This window comes from Ostrea edulis, chromosome 9, assembly GCF_947568905.1.
Source record: "Ostrea edulis chromosome 9, xbOstEdul1.1, whole genome shotgun sequence".
NCBI classification, from domain to species: domain Eukaryota; kingdom Metazoa; phylum Mollusca; class Bivalvia; order Ostreida; family Ostreidae; genus Ostrea; species Ostrea edulis.
In genome coordinates this window covers 41,996,982-42,020,970 of record NC_079172.1, presented here as the reverse complement: position 1 = coordinate 42,020,970, position 23,989 = coordinate 41,996,982, and the positions used below count along the sequence as shown (strand labels likewise).

Sequence of the window (23,989 nt, the reverse complement as noted above, 5' to 3'; positions counted from 1 at the left end):
GTTGAGGATTAAGTGGATAAATTCAGTTGAGGATTAAGTGGATTGGGTTTTTTACAAATACAGATGTTAATGCAGTACTGTAATAGACATTACATAATAGTTTCTTTCCAGTATCATAAAAAACATTTCAACAGCCAAGTATACCGCTACAAGTGACTTATATCTGGTGAGAGGTAACTATATTCTCACCTGCCTTTATAGGGTTGTGGACTTTCTTTCTTTACAAAATCTTTCATTAATTAAATTTGTGCATGATAGAAATATATCGTTTGCAGGAATTTTATTCACTGGGTACAATATAAATTATAGTAAACTATTTGATACTGAAATAGTTTATACATGTATTTTCTATAAATATTAAAAATGTTGTCAAGGGCAATAACTCATGTGACAGTATTTTTCTCTCTATGGTTATTGATTAAATCAAACTATACTAAATTGCAATTAATTCAATTTTTCTAGTTCAGACCCATAATATAGGAATGTCACATGAGGATGGATCTACCTTAAGAAAGCTCTATCACATAATTCAGAAGGAAAGGTGATGACTGATAGATATAATACTGACCCAGGAGGAATCTCCGTTCCGGCCCCTTGTTCCAAATAGGACAGAAGAGCTAACTTAAATTCAGCATTATCCCATCTTCTCCGAATATCTTCCAGAATTTTTTCTATTTTGCCCTAAGATTTAAAAAGAGTTTTTAATTGTGTGGTTGAGTGCGTCATCCATGTGTATGCATGTCTAAAACATTTTCTACAATCATTGGTTTCTATAGAGATACAGCTTTGTGAATGAATGATTAACTCAAATATTAATTAAAATACTGTCTACAGATTTCTATTCAGAACCCTTACTTTAGCTTTTCTCATGGCTGTTGCCAGTTTGTAGAGAAGAGTATTGATGAGGTCATACAGGACATGACCTTGGACTCGTTGAACTTGGGATTTCTGTCCCGACAAGAGGTCCGCCAGTAATCGTAACAACTGACATAAACTGCTGGCATGGCTTGCTCTTGGAATCTTGAAATAAAACAAGAAATGTTGCAAACTGAAACAAACATAATTATCTTTTATATCCATGTGCTGACTCGAGAGCATATTCACAAACATTTGCATCTTCCATCATGTGCATATTTTCAAATCATCACAGAATAAAACTAAATGCTAGTGAAATTCCAAGAATTCTTGTGTCTGTTTCCAAATTCATAAACTGGTATTGTGACTTAAGTTCATGTATGGAGAGTCTACATATTATGTACAGGTAGATGTATTACATACACATTAAGGTTTTGATTGATTGATGTTTTCTGCCACACTCAACAATTTTTCAGTTATCTAGAGACACCCAGTTTTTATTAGTGGAAGAGAACCCAGATACAATGTACCTGGGGAGAGACCACCAACCTTCCGAAAGTGAACCGGGAAACTTTCTCACTTACCAGTGCGAGTGGGATTCAAATCCGTGCCGACAGAGGTGAGAGGCCATGTGATTTTGAGAGCGATGCTCTAACCACTCGGCCACAGAGGCCCCTCACTAAGGTTTTCAATCTCTTTATACAAAGGTATGAATATTCTTGAACCCCAACTTTGGTACGAGGTGAAACAAATCTGACATTATGTTCCCTATGCATCGTCCCTTGGTACCTTTAGTTGTTGATCAAATATATTGTACTTAATTGCAATGTTTATATATGTTTATGCCCCTTGGGGCCCATTATTTGGCAATAAAGTATCTGAAACTAGTCATTCAATAGATAACTTTCATCAATTATGACATTAAACAAAACTGTAGAATTTTTCTGCAATTTTTAAACTTCAATGGAAAAGGATGCATGCTTTTTATTTCCATGAAAAGCACCACTTTCTGAATTATATGTACAGTAAAACACAGTTATAAAGAAACTCAACGACCAGCAAAAACCAGTTCATTATAACTAAACTTCTTTATATCCAATACAATTTTTGAAAACTTCATTATACAGTAAAACACAGTTATAGTGAACCTCCGGGGCCAGTGAAAAACAGTTCATTATAACTAAACTTCTTTATATCCAATACAATTTTTGTTATTTTCCTTTCAAAGGGGAAAAAACATCACTTTGCAATAAGCATAAATTCATTATAAGCATGTTCATTATAAGCGTGTTTGACTGTATATATAGATACCTCACTCAGCAGGACTATGACCATGCCTGGGAAAATTTGGATGAAGTCCAGATGATAGGGAGAGAAGCTACACATCTGTGTGGACAGGAAGGCCGTCTGACGGATGTGGTTCGGACTGGAGCGGATTACCGGTGATACAGGTTGAATTGGTTCCTGCTTTGGTAAAGGTGATGAGCTTCTTTGGAATGATACATCATCTGTTATGAATGATATTACAGAGTGTTTACGATTTCCTACATCTCCACTTCAGTGCTATAAATGTACAGAAGTTTTCCTTGTGAAAGTGCTACCTCTTTGAGTTTGCTGGCCCACATTAAGACTTCTGCTCCTAGCCCGGCCCGGCCCCGGGGTAATGCGGCCTGTTAAAATCCCATCAAAGGTTCTACTGCGACTTCTGCCAACAGGCGTCAGTCTACCACCTTGATCAGCCACCTAAAATAACACAAGGTCATAAGTTTTGTTTTGTGTACTAACTACAAAGTTCAGTGACACATTACAATCAATACTGTTATTCAAATGTCGACATATTGTACACCAACTTTTATTAACTATTTACCAGTGATAAACTTGTTTGTGCATACATTTGCTTACATGTCATATCCTTGGTGGTTACACATGTAATGGGTTGAGTTACAATAGAATTTCTTTAAGCTGTAAGGCAATGCCCCTTACAGTTTTTCTTTTTATTTTAGAATTATAATCATAAATAAAACATTTATAGAGCACCCTATATCATAAAAATTACTCTAGGACAGTTAACAATAAGGTATGATATGAATGTACATTACATGAGGCCCATGTGCCACATCACTCACCTGAGTCACCTTGGCCCACATTTAAAGATTTTCCCTATGAATTCGCATGTAAAACTTTGATCCCTATTGTAGCACCAACCTACTCCCAGTGGCCATAATTTTTACATACTTGAATCTGTAATATATCAGGAAGCTTTCATGTAAATTTCAGCTCTTCTAGCTCAATGGTTCTTGAGAAGATTTTTAAATGACCCCACCCTATTTTTGCATTTTTGTGATTATCTCCCTTTGAAATGGGACATGGTCCTTCATTTGAACAAACTTGAAAGCCCTTCACCCAAGGATACTTTTTGCCAAGTTTGGTTGAAATTGCCCCAGTGGTTCTGTAGAAGAAGTCGAAAATGTAAAAAGTTTACAGACAGATGGACAGAGGACAGACAATAGGCGATCAGAAAAGCTCATATTACCGGTAGTTTTCATCTTAGGTGAGCTAACAAAGTAAAAAAAAAAATTCAAATTTGCACATTAATTAAACATATCTAAGATATCCATGTAAACCATAAATATTAAAGATAATTTTTAATGAAGAAGCACCTTGTGTAAATCGGTGATGGACAACACCGACTCTGGCGTGATGAAGCCTTCACTGGTGACATCTACTGGCTTTTGTTCTGTTGTCATCGATTCGTCCTCAGTCACATGCTCAGAGACAGCCGGGTATGGATTCTCTGTCAAAGGCAAGGAGTGTTAATTAATAATTATAGGACAAAAAGGTTTTCAAATTCAGAAATGACAAACTTAAAGACAACATGGTCCAAATGAATCAACGATACCTACGTGCATTATTCTACTACATGTAATGTGTAACTACTAAGAAAGTTATATTGATGTAAAGGCATAATAAACAATGAATAAAATTACTCTTTTTAAGAAATCATAAATAGAATCTAAACATGCATAAGGGAATAGGTTTAAGAATATTAAAATTGTACATATTTTTGTTTCGATAACTATTCTTTATGTTGTCGAAAATGAGTACTACATTACATTGTATATATCTGTATTTTTGCGAATTGGGTCAATATGCTATCACATACGAAGGCTGTTCTGAAACTATTGAGACACTTGCCATAATTCCTCTATTCTATACTGATGGTTAATAAAGATAAGCATATTTGTAAGTATACAAAATTTAATGTAAAGCACATGGTGCCCATTGGATCCCTTAATTTGATTTTGGTCATTGAAGTGTGATGATTTAATTAACATATTTAATCTTAATGGAATTTACTTTTAAATGAAAAGTACTAACTATGCTATATTTGCAACATTTACATCCAACAACGTCAAATGAAGTTATGATAATTCTACAAAGATGCTCCAGGTGCAACAGCATTCATACATATTGTATTTATAAACGAACACAACAATTATTTCACCAATGCAATTTTGTACACCTGTCGAATATTAGTATATGTACCAATCAATTTTGCTTCATTTTTCGTTAACTCTTTGTTTACCAATTAAAAATCGAGATGTGATAATACTTTCTGCACATTGCACCTGTAGACTCTGAATCAGCAGTGGAAATACCTACATTTACAAAGTAAATTATTCCACTGTGGAAATTTACCTACATTTACAAAGCAGATTATTCCACTGTGGAAATTTACCTACATTTACAAAGTAAATTATTCAGTAGTGGAAATTTACCTCCATTTACAATGTAAATTATTCAGCAATGGAAATTTATCTACGATTACAATGTCAATTATTCAGCAATGGAAATTTATCTAAATTTACAATATAAATTATTCAACCGTGGAAATTTACCTAAATTTACAATGTAAATTAATCCACTGTGGAAATTTACCTACATTTACAATGTAAATTATTCCACTGTGGAAATTTACCTACATTTACAAAGTAAATTATTCAGTAGTGGAAATTTACCTCCATTTACAATGTAAATTATTCAGCAGTGGAAATTTATCTACGATTACAATGTCAATTATTCAGCAATGGAAATTTATCTAAATTTACAATATAAATTATTCAACCGTGGAAATTTATCTAAATTTACAAATGTAAATTATTCAGCCGTGGAAATTTACCTACATTTACAAAGTAAATTATTCAGCCATGGAAATTTACCTACATGTACATTTACAAAGTAAATTATTCGGCAGTAGAAAGAACAAGGTACGGTTGTATACATAAAAAGGCCCAAAAAATTTCTCTTTATAAAATGTGTCTGGAATTAACCTTAATCAGTGTTTTAAGAAAGTAAAATAAATGCCAGGTATACTATGTCAACAAAATCAGAATGATAGTCCTAAATGGATAGCATTATGACATCATGAATAAGACATTTCCCGCCTTTTTCTCAAAATAAGCCTGAAAACTGTCAAATGTCATACAAATTATTGCTCAGGAAAAGATGTGCGCATTTGTCGAGCAAAATGAAAATGATATATATTGTGTATTATTTTGAGATGAAAAACATGATTCAATATGAATTTGCTTGACGCATGCGCTGTATGTTTTCTAAAAGGAAAACCACCTGAATTTGTGGATATTTTCATTGAAAATGGCATTTTTGCAATTTTATGCCAACTTCAAGCTCTCGTCATATGACACAAATCATTTTGCTGATCAAACTGAGTGAATTTTGGGTTTGCAAAACTATTCCTTAATTGATGGCCAGGATTTGAGCTCCAAGTGAAATCATCAATATTTTGGGCCAGATGACTGTAGAAACTGTACCTACTTCTTTACCTATATTTACAATGTAAACTCTGAATCAGCCGTGGAAATTTACAAGTACCTACTTTTACAATGTAAACTCTGAATCAGGAATCTGGAAATTTACCTGACAGTCTTGTTTTGGGAGTAGGGGTATCTGTTGCACTCATGTACTGAGAATAAAAATAAGATTGTTGTTGTTAAAATATTAACATCATTTATACATAACATTATTCAATAAAATATTAACATCATTTATACATAAAATTATTCAATCCTTCATTCATCCAAAAATTTTCTGTGTTCCATATATTTATATGTAAGTACAGTTCAGTTGAAAGAGCATTGTAAATGTTCGATAAATGTATTTCTACATACAGTGAAACCTGTCTAATCCGACATGCATTGGAAGACAAATTTTTATCACAATAAACAGTATGTCAGAATAAACATTGTAAAAAACAATGAAAATAGAAAATTGAGATGGAAAATATGGGTCAGAATGCCCAGTGAAACGGATTGCACAGGTGTTGGATTAGGCAGTTTTTGCTGTAATAAAACAGAGGATACATTCAATTTCAGCAATTCCAGTATTTATGAATCATACATTATCTTCTTCCATAGAGTCATCTCCCTCAACGGCGCTCTCATATCTGTCGACAGGAGAAGGCACTGTAATGGATGCTGGGGACTTCAATTCCTCCGAAACGCTATTATCATCCGACTTACGGTAGGAAAACAAATCCTCTAGCTTCTCATTGGTTGGAAATAGTAACCGTGCTAACAAGATGGTGCACAAGACATCAGATTCTGCCAGTGATGGCGCATTACGGCTGTTTAAAAATAAAACACGACAGTATACAGTTGTAGGAAACCTCCAGGGCCAGTGAAAAACATTTTGTTGTAACCAAACTTTGTTATATCCAATAAAATTTTCGATATTCTTTCTCGCAGTGAATAAATATCACTTCACAGTAAGTATGAATTCATTATAAGTGTATTCGTTATAAGCGTGTTTTACTGTAACATGAACGTACATTATTTGTATATAGATGTAGGCACCTGATGATTTCCCCTATGTCTTACTTTGAGAATAGGGACAATAATTTGCTGTTTACAACCAGAAGTGCATGATGGGTATTTCTCTCTCCTGCATTCTGTAAACGACTGATGGCATATTCTAAGATTTCCATACACTTATCATTCACCAGCTGATTCACATGAAGTCTCTCTACTGCCTAAAATATCATCATCATCATTGTTATTCATCATCACCATTATCATCATCATCATCAATATTATTATCATCATCAACATCATCACCATTATCATCATCATCATCATCATTGTTATTCATCATCACCATTATCATCATCATCATCATCATTGTTATTCATCATCACCATTATCATCATCATCATCATCATTGTTATTCATCATCACCATTATCATCATCATCAATATCATCATTGTTATTCATCATCACCATTATCATCATCATCATCACCATCACCATTATCATCATCATCATTATCATCATCAATATTATCATCATCATCAACATCATCATCATCATCATCATCATCATCAAAAATAAAGAATTCAGTGCATTTTAGGAAGCCACACACCTCAACAAGAAATGAATGTTCCTCTTTTCTAAGCATTTCCCAGGTTTTCATTAAATTTTGTAAAAATCGCCATCTGTCACTTCTTCTGCAGATTAGGCTATAACCCATTCTAAAATTACAGAAATACTAACATATGTAAGTCTAAACACTCGTTCATTTTTTGAGATGCATAAATTTCTTTACTGTTGATTAAGCACCTTCAAGATAAAATTTTTAGATGATATGTGCATCTATTTGAAGCAATAACAAGTACATCATAAACAATGAGCACCACAGGCAACATACAAATATTTACATAATTATGCTATGAAAACCTGAAAAATCTGGTGTGTATCACTTGCCAAATAAACATTAGTGTTACAAATTGTTGACTGGTAAGCACGAAAAATTCTAGGGAATCAAATATTTCAATATTTTCAAAAACTCGTTTGTAAATCTAATGTACATTTCAGCAGTATATTTAAAGTGCTTCTTTAATGCTTACTGTACTGATAATATGTCAGGATGTGCAAACAAATTACATTACATCAAAATGCACAGGCGACTCACGAAAGCTCAGTCACATGACCACAATAAAACTTTGAAAGTTCAAATTTTCAAGAAACCGAAAATTGGCACTTCAATCAAAGGGTTCTATCTTTTATGCTTATCAGATATTATATGTCGGGGTGATAAAATTTCAAATTTCATTTTCTTAGGTAATATATTTAATTATAAAACATTATTCAATTGAAATGTGAATAAATACTTACATGCCGAGGTCAACAATAATTTTTCAAGGGGTAACAATTTCATACCCAACAAAACATGTAATATTTTTTTGTTATACTCAATGTTTTTCTTACAAGACTTGAACTTTACTTTGAGAGAACAAGAAATTTCAAAAGATCTAAAGAATAAGAGTATATTTGCTTATTTGCATAAGGAAAAAAAATTTGGGCTAGGAAATTACGTTGAAAACTTAAGAACTTCAAAAGATTGAACTTCGAACCATAGTAACTCGTAAAATCTAAACTAACAATAGTATTGCAGTACCCATCTGAAATAGAGAAAAGACAACTCACTCATTTGAGACTGGTCCAAAGAGAAATTCGATCACACGAATAAACACACCAATCTTCTTATTTAGAAACTGTTCCGTGTCTTCTTCTTCTTTGCTAATTGCGATAATCAGCAATTCCTCATACTGTTGTAAAAATAAAACCATGTATATTATGTTTTGAAAACTCGTCTTTATAGATGCTACATGGCCTCTGATATATACATGTTATATACCTGTCTATATAATCACCAATGTTATGTACCATACCATACTATTGTTTACCTGTACTTTAATTGTATGCATGTATGCCGTAAGACGTATGTCTTGAACAATAAAGAATAATATAAGAAAGTATTTTGCTCAAACATTACAACAGAAAATTGTGCATTAGAAGTTTTGGATGAAGTCCCCTTGCCAAGCACATCAAATAGCACAGAACACACTAATCACCCTATATAGATATTCTATATCAAAAACACTGACCTGTTTGAACACAAACATAAAGCCATTTTCACATGAAATAGATGAACAAGGGTTTTTCCTTTGTTCTATGAGAAACCATTGTGACATGAACAAAGGTGAAAACAGCTGCATGACAATGCTGGAGTCCAGAGTTTCTTCATCATAGTTGCCAGCCTAAAAGCAAAACAGATTACATTTTTATGCATGTTAGAGTTCATCAACAAAAAGTATCATGGTTTTCATATCATGACCCTTGTGTTACTATTGTAGTAGTTAGGGCTATTATATGGACCGTGGATATTGACCTGGGTAGCTCTGTAATTAGAGTACCTGACTAGTAATGGAGAGGTCCCAGGTTCAATTCCTGGTCCAGCCACAGATTTCTTTCCTATATATTACATTTGGTGTCGTTGACCACTCCTGCACTGCAGGTTACCCTGCCAGGGGCGAAAAGAATCTGGATTATGTGTTTTGGAGGGCAAAAACAATTTAAGGAGAGAGGAAAATGTCGTAGTTAAGGCTATATGGACCATGGATATCAGTGTGGATAGCTCAGTGGTTAGAGCACCTGACTAGTAATGCAGGGGTACTGGGTTTGATTCTTGATCCAGCCACAGATTTCCTCCTTTCCAATATATCACACCATATAGAGTTGTAATTTTATATTTAACTGATAGCATCTATACTGTAATAGGAAGAGGAGTGAGCAGAAATGGAACCTGGGATGGTAGACTGTCATGTCTCTTACTCAGGTCAATGTCCAAAGTCCAAGTCACCACTAATTTCACATTCCTCCCATTTTTTTCTTCAGATTTCTTATGCTTTTGAAATTTTCACTCACTAATCATTCCTCAATTAAGCATTAAAGTAATATGATGAGGAATGACTTGGGTGGACCAGGACCTCTGTATTACTGAGCTTTTCAGGCTTACCACTACTATCAAAGTAAAGTTATAAAGTAAGTGATATTATATGCATAATGGATCCCTTTACAAATGGTTTTCTAGTTTCTCCTTGATATGTTTTAATGTTTGAAATGGCCATTGGAATACGATTAACTGCAACCACCAATCCAAACCCACCTCATCTACAGATTCGGGTTTTTTTTTAAGTCATTAGAAAATACGAATCTGTCTAATATTAGCAATGCTTCAAGAAACCATGATACATGTACATGTAAATGATAAAATCAGAAAAAAAATTGTCTGCATGGATCCAGATATTTTTGTGAGAGGGTGTTCATCATTGACATTTTACTATATGCCCTGATCTTGACAGTCATTGTTTTAACATACTTCAGATTTCCAAATATCAGTTAATAATAAATGTTTGATATTGGACCCTAATTTGGTATCTATCCACTTATTGAGTTTAACTCTTCAACAAAGAATCATGACACAGATGCACATCATTCCCATCAACCAGGTTCAGCACAATCTCTGTATCTAGCTAGATAGCTTTATCAAGCTAAATAGATTTACAAAACTCTTTAGTTATTTCGAATCTTTTATCAAATCAGTTTCTAAAAAGCATAAAAATTGAATTTCAACGAGTAAAAATATTTCATCCTTGTACTTCATACAACATATTGTAAACAAAAAATATGTCTTAAACTACATCCCCTGAGAAGAATTTTGATTCAAAATTGTCAAATGTTTAGGATTATTAAGTTGTTCAGCAACAGTTAGTCAAACTTCAGCATAGAATAAATGTCAATGAGGATCAAAAGATAATGGATTGGCCATCAGATTCCACATTGTAAAGTCACACAGAAGGTAGTGGACAGTTAACAATCCAAAAGAAATTCTCTTTTCAAAAAATTCTTAAAACAACTTACTAACAGTATTGTTATGAACAGTTCAACACTAATTAGAACAGTGTTGTGGTTAGTTCAAATTATGTACAATTGATGTTTAAAAAATTATTGTGTGACTTTTATATGGTGTCCCAATAGAGCCAGGTGCAAAAGTGCAACAGCGCATTTTTTAAAACGCACTATCACTGTAACATACAACACACCATCACACTATCACAAAACATGTCATCGCGCTGTCACACAACACGCCGTCACGCTGTCATGGCAATACACAACACGCCATCACGCTAACACACAGTCACACTAATACACAACACACTGTCGTGCTGTCACACTCAAACGCCGTCGCGCTATCACACAACATGCTGTCGTGCTATCATGCTAATACACAACACGTTGTCGCACTGCCACACTAACACACAACACACCGTCGCACTGTCACACTAATACACAACACACCATCATGCTGTCACACTAAAACGCTATCGCACAACACACAGTCGCGCTATCACACTAATACACAACACGCTGGCATGTTTGTGTGACAGTGTGTTGTGTATTAGCGCAACAGCGTGTTAGCTTGACAGCATATTGTCTATTAGCGTGATGGGACGACAGCATGTTTTGTGTTAGGGTGATAGTACGATGTCGTGTTAGCGTGACAGCAAGACAGCGTTTTATGTATTAGCGTGATAGTACATTGCCATGTTAGCGTGACAGCACAATGGCATGTTGTATGTTACCATGATAGCCTGTTAGTGTGATGGCGAGTTATGCGCTAGCGTGACAGCGTGTTGTGTATTAGAGTGATAGCTCATTTCAAGAAACATGCTGTTGCACTTTTCCACATGACCCTATCAGGACACAATACTTTTTGGCTATGACATTGCACTTAAGAAATTCAATCTAAACTATTTAGAATATATAGCTAAATATACAGATAGTGCTGGACCTGTCAACATAGACTGATATATAGAGCCTATAGTTTTCACTAGACTACCTCGAGTAATCCTTGTTCCACAGCCTGTATATTCACGTGATTTGTGAACTCTGTGTCACAATCGAGGTAAAACACATCGTTTATTCTGTTGACAACGACGAATCCTCTCATTTTCCTTGCTCTACATCACTCCTAGTCATGGGATCTTCCCCCAAAATACTCTGTTCAATGTTGACTTTCATCTTTCTCAAGCCTTAGAAAAATTTAATGACAGACAAACACGTCAAAGACTATGATCTGATTTAAGAGTTTCGTATTTCTTGTTTATTTGTTAAAGATTAATGCTTTTAACATTTTTCTATAAAATTTATTTCGTCATTATGAAATAATAATTTTTTTCAGCCTCATATTTACAATTGACATCCGTTTCTTAACATCATTTGCGAAAATACGAAAACAAACCGTAAACAGAGACGATGGAAGAGGTAATTTACCACATTTGAATTTCACACATTTAGCTGATAGTGATTGTCAATGAATATTTGAATAGAATCATGTAGCGCCGTCGTATTTCAGTTATATCTATATTTGCATACTAGACCTATATGCAGTGAGAAAAGAAAGGAGGGGAAGGGTGCGAAGTATTAATACACCATACTTTGTCATAAATACACATTGCCTACATGGTAGGTTTGTAGGCATGATCCTATAATATGGAGTACCATACCTAGGAGTTCAAATTTTGCAGATGAGAAGTAATGCTTCTTGTTACCAGAACATTTACAGCTGCAGTACCTTTATCTCACTGAATTGTTTGATCTTTTTCCTATGTATGCTCGTCATATATAGATCTCTCGGACCCTTATTATGTTCTAATTCTAAAAAGATCGGGAACACTTCTAGTATACCAGTCCCCAAAATATGGCACTAAAATAAGTGCCGCCAAAGGCGGTTAAGTATATATATACATGCGATTGCGTAAGCGATCGTTAAAACAGCAAAAAATCCCAAAATTGAATTCTTAACATGTGAAATGAAGTTTCAAAAAAACTGGTTTTTAAAAACAGATTTTTAAATTCGAAATAAAAACAGAATGCAAAAAGACGCACAGTTTATGCTGCCATCCCCAAGCCCCCTCTTAATTACGCTCAAATGCAGCTGGGCTTTTTAACAAATTTTATTACATGAAACTGGCGAGTTTCACGTCAGAGCATCCGAGGCGAAAATGCAAATGGTGGTTTATTTACAGTCCGTTTAGCAATGGCAAGGGGAATAACTGCCCATGCACAGTCGCGTGCTATTGGGGACCAGTATACTAGAAACTAGCCGCATGTAATACATGTACATGGATGTTTAATATTTTGAGGAATTGAGCACTTACAAATTATGTTTTTATGATGTACATATACAATGGTCACTCTATCCAATAAGAAGGATCTCTATGTACCTATATTCAATATACCTTTCAGTTGAGAAATATCTTCTTGAAAGTAATGAATGCATTTCTTACAGGATTTACAGATCAGGATGCAGCTGATAAACCCTCACATTGTGTGTTCTATGTGTGCAGGGTACTACATTGATGCCACAACAATCACGGAATGCCTGCACACCTGTAATTACAATCATATACTATATACTATTTATTGGTAATTTCTTTCAAGAGGACTTTTGAAATGGTCATCTAAGGAAGTCATTTTTATACAACCATCTCTGAATAATTGATATAATAAATAATATTATTGCCTGTGCTCTGAATGGGATGTATTATTGTGATGCAAATTCTATCTGTAATTTCCATTATGATGTAACATTTGTGGTTACATAAATTTTAGTAGTACCACAAGAATTACCATATTCATCAGCCCAATGGAGACAATCACAGACGTTTTTATCTGGGGATTTTTTAAACACTAGTTATAGATATAGAATGAATGGCCATCTGTCCATCCGTCTGTAGAAATTTTTTTTTTACCTTGACGGTTTCAAGGCTACGTTGAGAGAAGCATAAAATTATTTGATATTTTTGAGACTGGTTCTTTAAAGTATCAAAATACAGGACCCTGAACCAATATACTGGTAATTTTTTCAGATGATGTACAGCCATAAAACGATTATGACAAAAAGTCATGCACCACACTATTCAGATATTTGTATTTTAATGTAAGATGTGTTCTATGTTTCACTGTGTTGATGATGTGAGTGATGTTTCGTATTTAAAAAGAACACGAGATCCATTATATATGTTGTTAATCCAGCAGAGGGCTATACTACTTTGAAGCACTTTTGAATTTAAAATATTGAAGATTGCAAGTAATGAATAAACACACCTGTCAGGTAGATTTATGCAGAATGACTCAATGTTGGATGAGAGCCATGGGATTTTTTAGTCTCATTTGGACAGGTATACTATTTGATTGTCACTTTTTTCTTCTTCTTTTCTTAAGCTTGTATGCCCGACAGGGCCCAGAATTGGATTTGTAAAAATGAATATACATGGCAGGACACAGATTGATTAAATTTACATGATAAGAGGTATTCTATTGAAGTTCACACGTTTACAAAAGTTATACCCCTTTCTTTGATATTAATGATCTTTCCATGGAACTGAGAGTAACTCCTCTTAGTTTTCAAACTATGACCTTATCACTTCACACAGAGTTTGCATGGATATTGAGGATGTGTGCATAATTAATTTTGATGGGAATTGCATGTTGTTACACTATTTAAAATTTTTGGAATTAAGTTCATATTGTTCTGTGTTTGATAGTCATCTGTTGCACAATTCATTGTTTAATTGTTTTATACTATTTTACACCGAGATGGCAATATTTCAGCCATCTCTGTATCAATTAATCTTCAATTTGAATTCAGATCCACCAAATTATGAACTTTTTCCAGTACTTTGATGTTAGATTACATAATCTATTTTTGTTTTCAGTTTGCAAAAGTTGTATTGTGAAGCATCTCCAGAGTAGCAAAAATTGTCCACAATGTGGGGTCAAAGTTCATGAGACTCAACCTCTTCTTCATCTTCGACCAGATCGTACAATGCAAGATATTGTATACAAGCTTGTACCTCACCTCTTTGAAAGTAATTTTTTTAATTTTTGGAATGAATACACTTGAAGAGTTGAATGACCATGTGTAGCTGTAATATATGTAACAGGCAGATTTGACAGCTGTAACATTATCAATGTGAAATTTGCAGGTGAAGAAAAAAGAAAGGAAGAGTTTTACAACTCAAGGGGCTTCAAAACACAAAAGAAAGGTCAAGTTTTGGGTAAGTTCAACATTACTGATTCAATAGTGCAACCATTTCCAAACACTCACTATTTGATGTTAAATTTTCTTGACTGATTTGCAGCTGGAGTTGTAGAAAAGACATCAGAACCCAAATTATCTTGTGTCCTCAGTAGCCCTAATGCTCACCAGTTCCAATATGATGAAAAGATCTGCCTCTGTTTGGAAAGATACAGGTATGTCTCCATTTAGCTTTCACACATTTTTTAGATTCATTGTTCATCAGGGTCCTTCATTCCAAGTGACACTCTATACAGTGTAGGAGAGGGACTAATAAGTTGTCCGAATCAATAGAATATGTTCAAAACAAAATGGTATTTGTACAGAAAATTACCCCATTTTATTTTGAAGAGTTTTCAAATGGAATAAAATGAAAGTCTCTTTGGTTGTTTGAACTTCAGTAAATGCTGCCAGGAGAACCAAGTAATGCAACAAATTTGTTGTAAAAATTACACAATTTGACAAATATGCTGGTTTTGAGATACGTTCGAGTTATTTCCTTTTGGAGAACTCTTGTGCATAGTAAGGCATGAAAACAATTTGTTTACATGTGGGAGTGGGACAAATGTCCATCACTGCATTAGTGAATGTGCTCAATAAGTTTCTCATAAGCAGTTTCATCACCTGAATTTGACTGATACACAAACTAAGTAAGCAGTAAGTATATAGGGAGTAATTAAATACATGGAAATTTTATTATATCACGTTATTTTGTTGGTTGTATGTATCGTATCCAGGATATTATTTGCAAGCATGGCATTGTTTTTATATGTTTCCACTTTAGTAAAACATTTCTTTCGATAGTATTTTGTATTTCCTACATTTACATATTTAAAGAGAAGCCGCTTTTAATACATTTTATCATCTTCCTCACTGACTAGATCCACTCCGTCCTGCTTAGGCATTCAAAGTCCACTAAATGTACCTCCTACACAGAAGAGTTCTTATCTCAAAACTGGTGTATAGTAATAAGATATTCTCCGAGAGTACTTTTCAAAGCTTTTACATTTGCTATGATATTGAATATAATCATCATATAGAGTTGTAAATATTATGCACACTTTGATTTGGAGCTTTACTCACTACATGTATTTTTCTGTCTTAGATGTTCACACTTGTTATTTATAAGTGTGTTATTTTATTTTAGCTTACATCCTCAGCATTTTGTCAACCATTCCTTCACACTGCCATCCCTAGAGAAGAAATTCCTCAGGTGTTCCGCGAGAGTATGTGTATCAGATCTAAAACAGCATCTAAATGAGCGCCTGGACTTTCCCTCTCAGTTACATGTAATGTCTACAATTCCAATGTGTTTACCTTCAATATCTGTACCAATGGAAATGATAGCCATTTTTCATTGAATGTTAACAATTCATGTATGAATCTTGATATTTATAGTATGACTATTTTAATGGCTGGGAATATTTCAACAGAAATGAAAGTAGAATGTACTGGGAGATATAAAAAATTAATTCAATTTTGTAAATACATGAGGTTATGAACTGCGACACGTCACACTGGCATACTTTTCAGGAAGCGCTAACACACTTAATGAATTATGCTGATGTAAAGTGTCACAGATCCTGACTTCATATATTTTCTAAAAGTGAAATTTATTTCTTAATTATAACCTTGATGGTATTGGTTTATTTTCTGTGATGTTATTAACATGTAAATGTTTTGTATATTGATGGGTTTCTTTGAGATTCATGGTGTATATGTTAACTAAGCGATGGTGATAAAACCCTCTCATTTTTTTTATCAAATATCATCTGTAATTCTACTTCCATTTAGACATTCACCTTGTGTTATATCAATCTGATTGAAATAAGATCTTTTGATCCGCTCCGTTCTTGTTTTGTCGCTACACAAATAAGATCTTTTGATCCGCTCCGTTATTGTTATGTCACTACACAAATAAGATCTTTTGATCCGCTCCGTTATTGTTATGTCGCTACACAAAGAAGCGGTAGCGGATTCAAAACAGCTAATTTTAATTAGATTGGTGTTATATAGCAATTAAGCCACCACGAAATTGTGTTTCATAGAAGAGATCATAATTTAGAATCAAGGACATTTTGATAAAAGTGAGATGTCGGGAGACCAAGGACCGGCTGGCTGGCCCGTCGTCGCTCTCATCTTTACGTGCACATCTTGACCTGCGGGTACTGCTCTCTGGATAGTGGCCAACAATTGAGTTGCAAAGCGAATTTTGCACAGAACTCTCTTCACATTTTGAAACAAAAGTTCAATTGTCATTTTTAGTGGACTTTTTCATTGATATGTATGGTTTTGTGCCTTTATGTTTCACCATTATCTTTTCATTTCCTCTTTACAGTTATTACTCATTTGTGGAGCAGAGGAACTGACAGACGAAATGTCTCTAAAACAAGTCTATCTCATGAACTGGAGTCCACGGGTAAGTGAAAATTGCAAGATGTCTTTCTTTCTCAAATAAATTTTATTATTTCTAACTGGTATGCAACTTCTGTTAAAACGACCACTTTTTTAAAGCAAATTTATCTACATCTATAATGCAAAGCTGGAGATAAAGCTTTTTATGTAGATGTAACTTATTTACAACCTTGGCAAAGACAATTTTACTGGTATAGTGTACATGAAACAAGATATAAAGCCAGATTTAGGTGTTTCAATGCAAATGAGAATCTGAAAATTTTCAATCAATAATTCATTTTTAACTCTTACAAAACATTGCAGTGTGAATACAGATGGCTTATTGACTTTTAAAGTGCACTACATCATGTCATGTGATGAGACTGCAAATATGAAGTTCACTCTAAATTAATAAAGGGCAAGGGTATGCAATGAAATTTTGTTCATTGTATCCAAAGGTCAATACAGCCAATGTTGAACTATATAAATAATGTTACTGGGGGATTTATTTTTACTATTATAAGTGGAGTAGACTGTACTTCAATATAACAGGTAGTGCAATATAAGTGACTTCAATATAAAAGATAATTCAATATAAGCAACCTCAGTATAACAGATCATTCAATATTAGCAACTTCAGTATAAGTGGAGTAGTCTGTAGGTTTTTGATGTCACTGAAAATATCCTGTGCAAGACCTACACTGTAGGTTGTTATTTTATGTAAGTGATAACAGCCAGTCTGCATTTTTAAAAAGTATTACAGTTGAAATCTACATTTGTGTAATTAATTGTTCCTTCCTCGATGAAGTGATGCTATTTGTGCAACAATAGTGTTATTGTATAAAAAAATTAAATATTGTTGCTATATATTATGCACGTCTTTCATCTCATTTGCATAGAAACTAGGGGTGAAATGATGCATTGCGATGCGACTGAATCGCGATGTAGTGGTCTCGATTCGATGTTCGATTTATTTGGGGTCTGTTTCAGTTCAATACGGTTCTAAAATCATTGCACACATTGCTCTTGATAACATGGTTTCTGATTAGCCAATGGAATTGAAAATTGCCCAATCAACATACGAGTAAACTTTGCTGTATCAAAATGGACGCAGTCGAGTTGAAAAATGCAACCCAATGTACATGTATAAATCTTGGGTATGGCGACATTTCGGCTTTAGGAGTGTTGCTCTATGTTAAACGGTTTTACATTATGTAGAATTTATTTGCAGAGAGCGATAAATACAACGAAACATAAAAAATCTTAGCATTATACAGAATTTGGTACATGCTATTGTATCGAATCGAAAATCATCGAATCGAGACTAAAGTATCGAAAATCGAATCGAATCGAGAAGGTACTGTATCGTTTCACCCCTAATAAAAACACCTATTCATTATAGCCTTAACACACACACACACACACACACACACATATACCCTTTATTAGTTTTGAAACCTTCATACATAATTGTGAAATTGATGAAACAGCCTAGAAAATTTTTATGATGATTTTTCTCTCTCTCCGTCAGGGAACCCCAATGTTCATTTTCTACAAAGTCAGTGGTGAAGTTGGTTAATCAACAGTTATTCTACAGTCAGCGTGCAGTCGATTAATCTACAGTTATTCTACACAGTCAGCGTGCAGTTGATTAATCAGCAGTTATTCTACAGTCAGCGTGCAGTCGATTAATCAGCAGTTATTCTACACAGTCAGCGTGCAGTTGATTAATCTACAGTTTTTCTACACAGTCAGCGTGCAGTTGATTAATCTACAGTTATTCTACACAGTCAAGCATGCAATCGATTAATCAGCAGTTATTCTACAGTCAGCGTGCAGTCGATTAATCAGCAGTTATTCTACACAGTCAGTGTGCAGTCGATTAATCAACAGTTATTTTACACAGTCAGCGTGCAGTCGATTAATCAACAGTTATTTTACACAGTCAGCGTGCAGTCGATTAATCAACAGTTATTCTACACAGTCAGTGTGCAGTCGATTAATCAGCATTTATTCTACACAGTCAGCGTGCAGTCGATTAATCAACAGTTATTCTACACAGTCAGCATGCAGTCGATTAATCAACAGTTATTCTACACAGTCAGCGTGCAGTCGATTAATCAACAGTTATTCTACACAGTCAGCGTGCAGTCGATTAATCAACAGTTATTCTACACAGTCAGCGTGCAGTCGATTAATCAACAGTTATTCTACAGTCAGTGTGCAGTCGATCAATCGAACAGTTATTCTACAGTCAGTGTGCAGTCGATTAATCAGCAGTTATTCAACAATGGTGCTAGATTTTATATAAACTTGTTCATTCATCGAGTGTGTGTCTGTGATCATGAATGGTTCAGTTAACTGGTATAAAGTAAAACATGTCAGTTTTATTGTTGTTCAAACTGAACGTACATTCCCAGTCTCCTGGACTTTGTTATCTTGTACTTTTAAGTTTATAAATTTAATCATGTGGGGGTAAACAGGGTAAAAGGAAGGAGGGAGAAGAGGAATGGATGGTTGATAGAAGGAGGAGGGAGAAGAGGAATGGTTGGATAGAAATGGGAGAAAGGAAGAAGAGGGATGGATGGTTGGAGAGAAGGGAAAGGGATAAGAGTGGGTGGATGTTTTGATAGACAGGGACGGGAGAAGAGGAGATGGATGATTGTGAGGAGAGGGAGGAGGAGACAAGGGGATGGATGGAGAGAAGGTGTTGGATGAAGAAAGAGAGGGTGAGAAGGATGGGAGGGAGAGGTTGACCCCACCACCACCATTTTCCGAATTCTATGAACATTGTATTTATGTTTTGTATGTCATCTACACTAATTAAATTTTTCTCAAAAATCTTGGAATATGTATTATTTTACCTCATTTCAAACATTGTATGTAATGTAGCTTATTGATTTGATATGGTCATAATTATTTACATATTGTAGCATTGTACACTCTGTAGTATTTATTTAAATTGTTAACACAGTTTTTCAAGGATTGGTTGTACCATTGAACTGGTATGGGTCAGTTGTTTTAATTCTACTCTAGTTCAGTGTTGGATCCATCGGGGGGAGGGGGGGGGAGTCTGAGAGTTGGGGACCTCCCCCCCCCCCCCTTTTTGTCAGAAAAATTTGCTTGAAAAGGTAAAAATAACGCATTTTGAGTGCGTGACACCCCTCCCCCCTTCCATTAAACAAAATTCCTGGATCCACCCCTGTAGTTGCCCATTCCACTTAATTATATAGAACATTAATTTTTATGCTAGCTAAGTAAATGGACAGGACATACAATGTTGGTTATGTCTTTCTGTTCCATTTAGCTGAATGAAACTTTCTAAACGGGTCCAACTTGATGAGAGGACTCAGAAGAACAAATTTGCCCATATTTTTTTCTTGACGTGTATGACCTTGACCTCATTTCTGAAAACAAAAACATAACAGGACATTGATTTCATATGCACATGCAGGCTTCTACTTGAAAATCTAGATTTCTAGCAAGGTCACATGAGTTTTTCTCATCGAAGTTTGTCTGTTATCTTTAATTCCCCACTTTTGGCTATTTCTGAAAACTCCGAACTCCAATTCCAGCTCATGGCTGAACATGCTAGTATTTTTCCTGAATTTTAAACCATCATGAATATTTCCAAGTTTTCTGTTTTTGCATTGAGTGAAAACATTGTTTTTCAATGTACACGGAGCTGGAGTAATTTCTCTTTGGGGGGAAAAAATGGGGCAGGGGTGGGTGGGTGGGGGGGGGGGAGTATTGCGTGTGTGGACTCAAAACCGTGGTTTGCTATATTTTACGAACTTGGCCACCAGTGATGTTCCAAATGTGCCCCTTTGGGTTCAAATATGGATTTGGACCAGTACCTGCTTTCCTCATTCCAATAATCTCCCATCGGATTACATTTGAGACTTGCAGAGTACTCGTAATTTTGATGTGCAAGAAAAGTAAAGCTAATTTGTCAACCTGTAGAGGTTAAATAAAGAGCTAAAGCACAGTGTACAAAACTCGCATTCATTTATTCAACTATCACATTTTATATCAAGTTAATATATCACATATTCATCTATATACATATACTCATCTCGCTATTCTAATTCAAATAATATTATATTATATATAACATAATATGATTAGGCAGCAGGCAGAGCCTATATAAGCCTTCTCGCAATTCTGTTGGAGGCGATTCTCTGCCGACAGATTGGACATTGAGACATTTGAATACAGGTATATTGTAAACAAGGGTACAGACTGAACTGCGTTACTGAATTCAAAAAAATTTACTCGGGTTTTCCCGTACATACCAAGACGTCAGGTTAGACAGAAATTGTAACAGGAAGAGAGAAAATATAACGCACATTGACAACACTAGGAAAAGAAAACAAAACATCGGGATTTATACGCCCAAATCTCAAAGACTGCACGAAGTCAAAGAAGTAGACCACCTACACATCAATGGTTAGACCAACACTGGAATATGCCAGTACAGTATGGGACTCAACACATCAGAAAAAATAAACAATTGGAAAAAATGCAAAAAAAGAGCTGCACGATTCGTGTTGAACAACTACAGACCGAACACCAGACTGTGTCACGGAAATGACAGACAACCTTGAGGAGGAATGCTATACCAGAGAAATTTGATTTTGATGAGAAGTGGAGGATATATACAATATTTTTAAATTGAAAAATTTCAAATTTACTTTATTTAGTCAAAAAATGCAGTTTTAGTAGAAAGCAATCTGAAAACAATTTTAAAAACCCTGCTGGACTGGAACCCGTGATCTACAGTAAGATGATGTCGACGTGCTAACCTACTGAGCTACTAAGCTTGGGAATGAATAGAGAAATATTGTTAATATTCATATTTTCATCCATGTTTTAAAAGGAAGTCGGCCATTATGACGATGTAGAGTACCTCCTTAAGTGGGAAAGCCTAGGAGATAAAGGAAAAGGAAACATACTTTGTATGCTGTACAAAATAAAGAAAGGATAACCCTAACCCTGTTTTAGACTGCAGTGGCGTAGCTTCCATTGAGGCAACCGAGGCAGTTGCCTCGGTAAAAAAAAAACACCTTTTACGTTGTTAAAATGTCGATAGCTTCTGGGGGGGATAGCTTCTGGGGGGCTGCGCCCCCTAGACCCCCTGCCTCGGTAATATTCGAACCCAAGCTACGCCTATGGACTGCCAAGAATATATCAGATCCAGTGACAGCAGAACAAGAGGGAAAGATCGTCTGTTTCAGGAAAGGCCCAATAAAGAAATCTATGGAAATTCCTTCTTCCCAAAATACACCGGTGACTGGAACCTCGTACCAGCGGAAACAACATCGGTCAAGACAGTAGAGGGCTTCAGGAGCGCCCTTACGGCACATCCTGCAAACATCTAGACCAGCATCCATTTGTACATAGTTTTAACCTGTAAATAGTCAAGAGGAGGACTGCCGTGTTGTCCGACACTGCGCAAAGTTTTCGCGGAGCCACATACATTCACTCGTGAATCCGGTTCCTAAATCGGAAGATAACGGACCAGACTGAGATTCTAACCCGGACCCCCTGAATCTGTAATCAGATGAATATACTGTCCAAAACTATCTAGCTACCAGTGATCGAACCTGTTTGACCGCCATATTCCTCCCTGGGGAAGATATCTTCAATTTGTTTAAAAGATTTATGGCGTTTCATATACATGTAGCAACAAGTAATCTTGGCTGAAATTCGGCTCGGCTAGACCTTCAACCAAGCCGAGATTATAAGCACCAAGTATTGTATACCGATACTACCACACAATCATGAAATAAGTACATGTAATTGTAGAGAAACAATAACGGGGTTTGACTTTTGAGGCTTACTAGAACCACGTGACACATGCGTCCATATTGCCTTTCTTCGCCGTAACTATTTTGAAACTGAAAGTCCGTGTTTATCTAGAATGTATGGTATTTGAAATTACTGTGTAAAATGGTTATTAGTATCAAAATTAACCAATTTACACTTTATCTATATTTGATATACATGTAGAGATATTTCGATAAATTCCTGTGTCATTTCGCCAATTCTAACTACCAATGAGATCCCCTGCACCTTAGTTTGGTCATTTTCATATATCCATCAAATAAAACAAACTGGTAGATTCCACACTTACCCAGCTCAGATTTACTGAATCAATGGGGTACTGATATTGTTAGAACCTTAATTCGTGCTTTAAATTCATTTGCAGAGAGCAGTTAACAAAAAGGTGAAGATAACGAACAGTGATCAATCTCACAACTCGTATAAGCAATACAAAATAGAGCGTTGGGCAAACACCAAAGGTGGGATCAGGTGCCTAGGAGGATTAAGCACCCACTTTCGACCGGTCACACCCGACGTGAGCCCTATATCTTGATCAGGTAAACGGAGTTCAATTAATTTAATAAATTCAATTAAAGAAAATAATTCATTGATAGAAGAATTACTAGTACTTAGATGAAGATTGTAATTCAGTTTAAAATACTTCTAATTTCTTGAAGATTTCTCCTAGTAATTAGAGCCATAATTATTTGAGTACCTGTATGTCTATTGGGCGTTCCATAAACATTGTCTAGGACATAATTTGCCAGAAATGCAAGAAAATGTTGTTTTTTCACTTTATTTGATATAATCATCATATTGCAATTCAACACAGTAATCATGTTGCAATTCAACACAGTAATCATATTGCAATTCAACACAGTAGTTTTTAGATCAATGGTTGAATCCTCTTTG

At 35.0% G+C, this 23,989-nt stretch overlaps 2 protein-coding genes across 6 annotated transcripts in view; one reads left to right on the top strand and one right to left on the bottom strand.

The window, feature by feature from the left end:
* Positions 1 to 11,816, bottom strand: part of LOC130050152 (BLOC-3 complex member HPS1-like) — a 21,951-nt gene extending 10,135 nt beyond the window's left edge. For 3 of the 4 annotated variants that reach the window (XR_008798564.1, XM_056149265.1, XM_056149266.1), the window contains exons 1-12: positions 11,615 to 11,778; positions 8,820 to 8,972; positions 8,359 to 8,480; positions 7,295 to 7,403; positions 6,753 to 6,904; positions 6,274 to 6,499; positions 5,794 to 5,839; positions 3,516 to 3,649; positions 2,457 to 2,598; positions 2,167 to 2,363; positions 856 to 1,020; positions 569 to 681 (exon numbers count right to left, since the gene is read on the bottom strand). Coding sequence is in view for 3 of the 4 variants with exons in the window: in XM_056149265.1 (XP_056005240.1) it covers positions 569 to 681; positions 856 to 1,020; positions 2,167 to 2,363; positions 2,457 to 2,598; positions 3,516 to 3,649; positions 5,794 to 5,839; positions 6,274 to 6,499; positions 6,753 to 6,904; positions 7,295 to 7,403; positions 8,359 to 8,480; positions 8,820 to 8,972; positions 11,615 to 11,725 (1,670 nt within the window). In the remaining variant the exon portion in view is untranslated. Of the gene's footprint in view, positions 1 to 568; positions 682 to 855; positions 1,021 to 2,166; positions 2,364 to 2,456; positions 2,599 to 3,515; positions 3,650 to 5,793; positions 5,840 to 6,273; positions 6,500 to 6,752; positions 6,905 to 7,294; positions 7,404 to 8,358; positions 8,481 to 8,819; positions 8,973 to 11,614 lie in introns of all 4 variants that reach the window. The other variant, XM_056149264.1, reaches the window with a different exon arrangement.
* A 182-nt stretch (positions 11,817 to 11,998) lies between these two features.
* Positions 11,999 to 20,100, top strand: LOC130050151 (polycomb group RING finger protein 1-like). Of its 2 annotated transcripts, none has more exons than XM_056149262.1 (8): positions 11,999 to 12,039; positions 13,067 to 13,169; positions 14,496 to 14,648; positions 14,766 to 14,837; positions 14,922 to 15,033; positions 16,005 to 16,146; positions 17,196 to 17,276; positions 18,783 to 20,100. In XM_056149262.1, exons 1-8 carry the CDS (start codon positions 12,031 to 12,033, stop codon positions 18,828 to 18,830), a joined length of 720 nt encoding a protein of 239 aa, XP_056005237.1. In that variant the 5' UTR covers positions 11,999 to 12,030; the 3' UTR covers positions 18,831 to 20,100. The 2 variants fall into 2 exon arrangements, with proteins under 2 accessions (XP_056005237.1, XP_056005238.1); XM_056149263.1 differs by lacking the exon at positions 11,999 to 12,039 and adding an exon at positions 14,002 to 14,089.
* Positions 20,101 to 23,989: the final 3,889 nt, after the last annotated feature.

Excerpts from the sequence above, each read along its gene's own strand:
- LOC130050151 (XM_056149262.1), top strand. Across the intron at positions 13,170-14,495 it reads CACGGAATGCCTGCACACCT|TTTGCAAAAGTTGTATTGTG; the intron begins GTAATTACAATC and ends TTTTGTTTTCAG. Across the intron at positions 14,838-14,921 it reads AAAGAAAGGTCAAGTTTTGG|CTGGAGTTGTAGAAAAGACA; the intron begins GTAAGTTCAACA and ends ACTGATTTGCAG.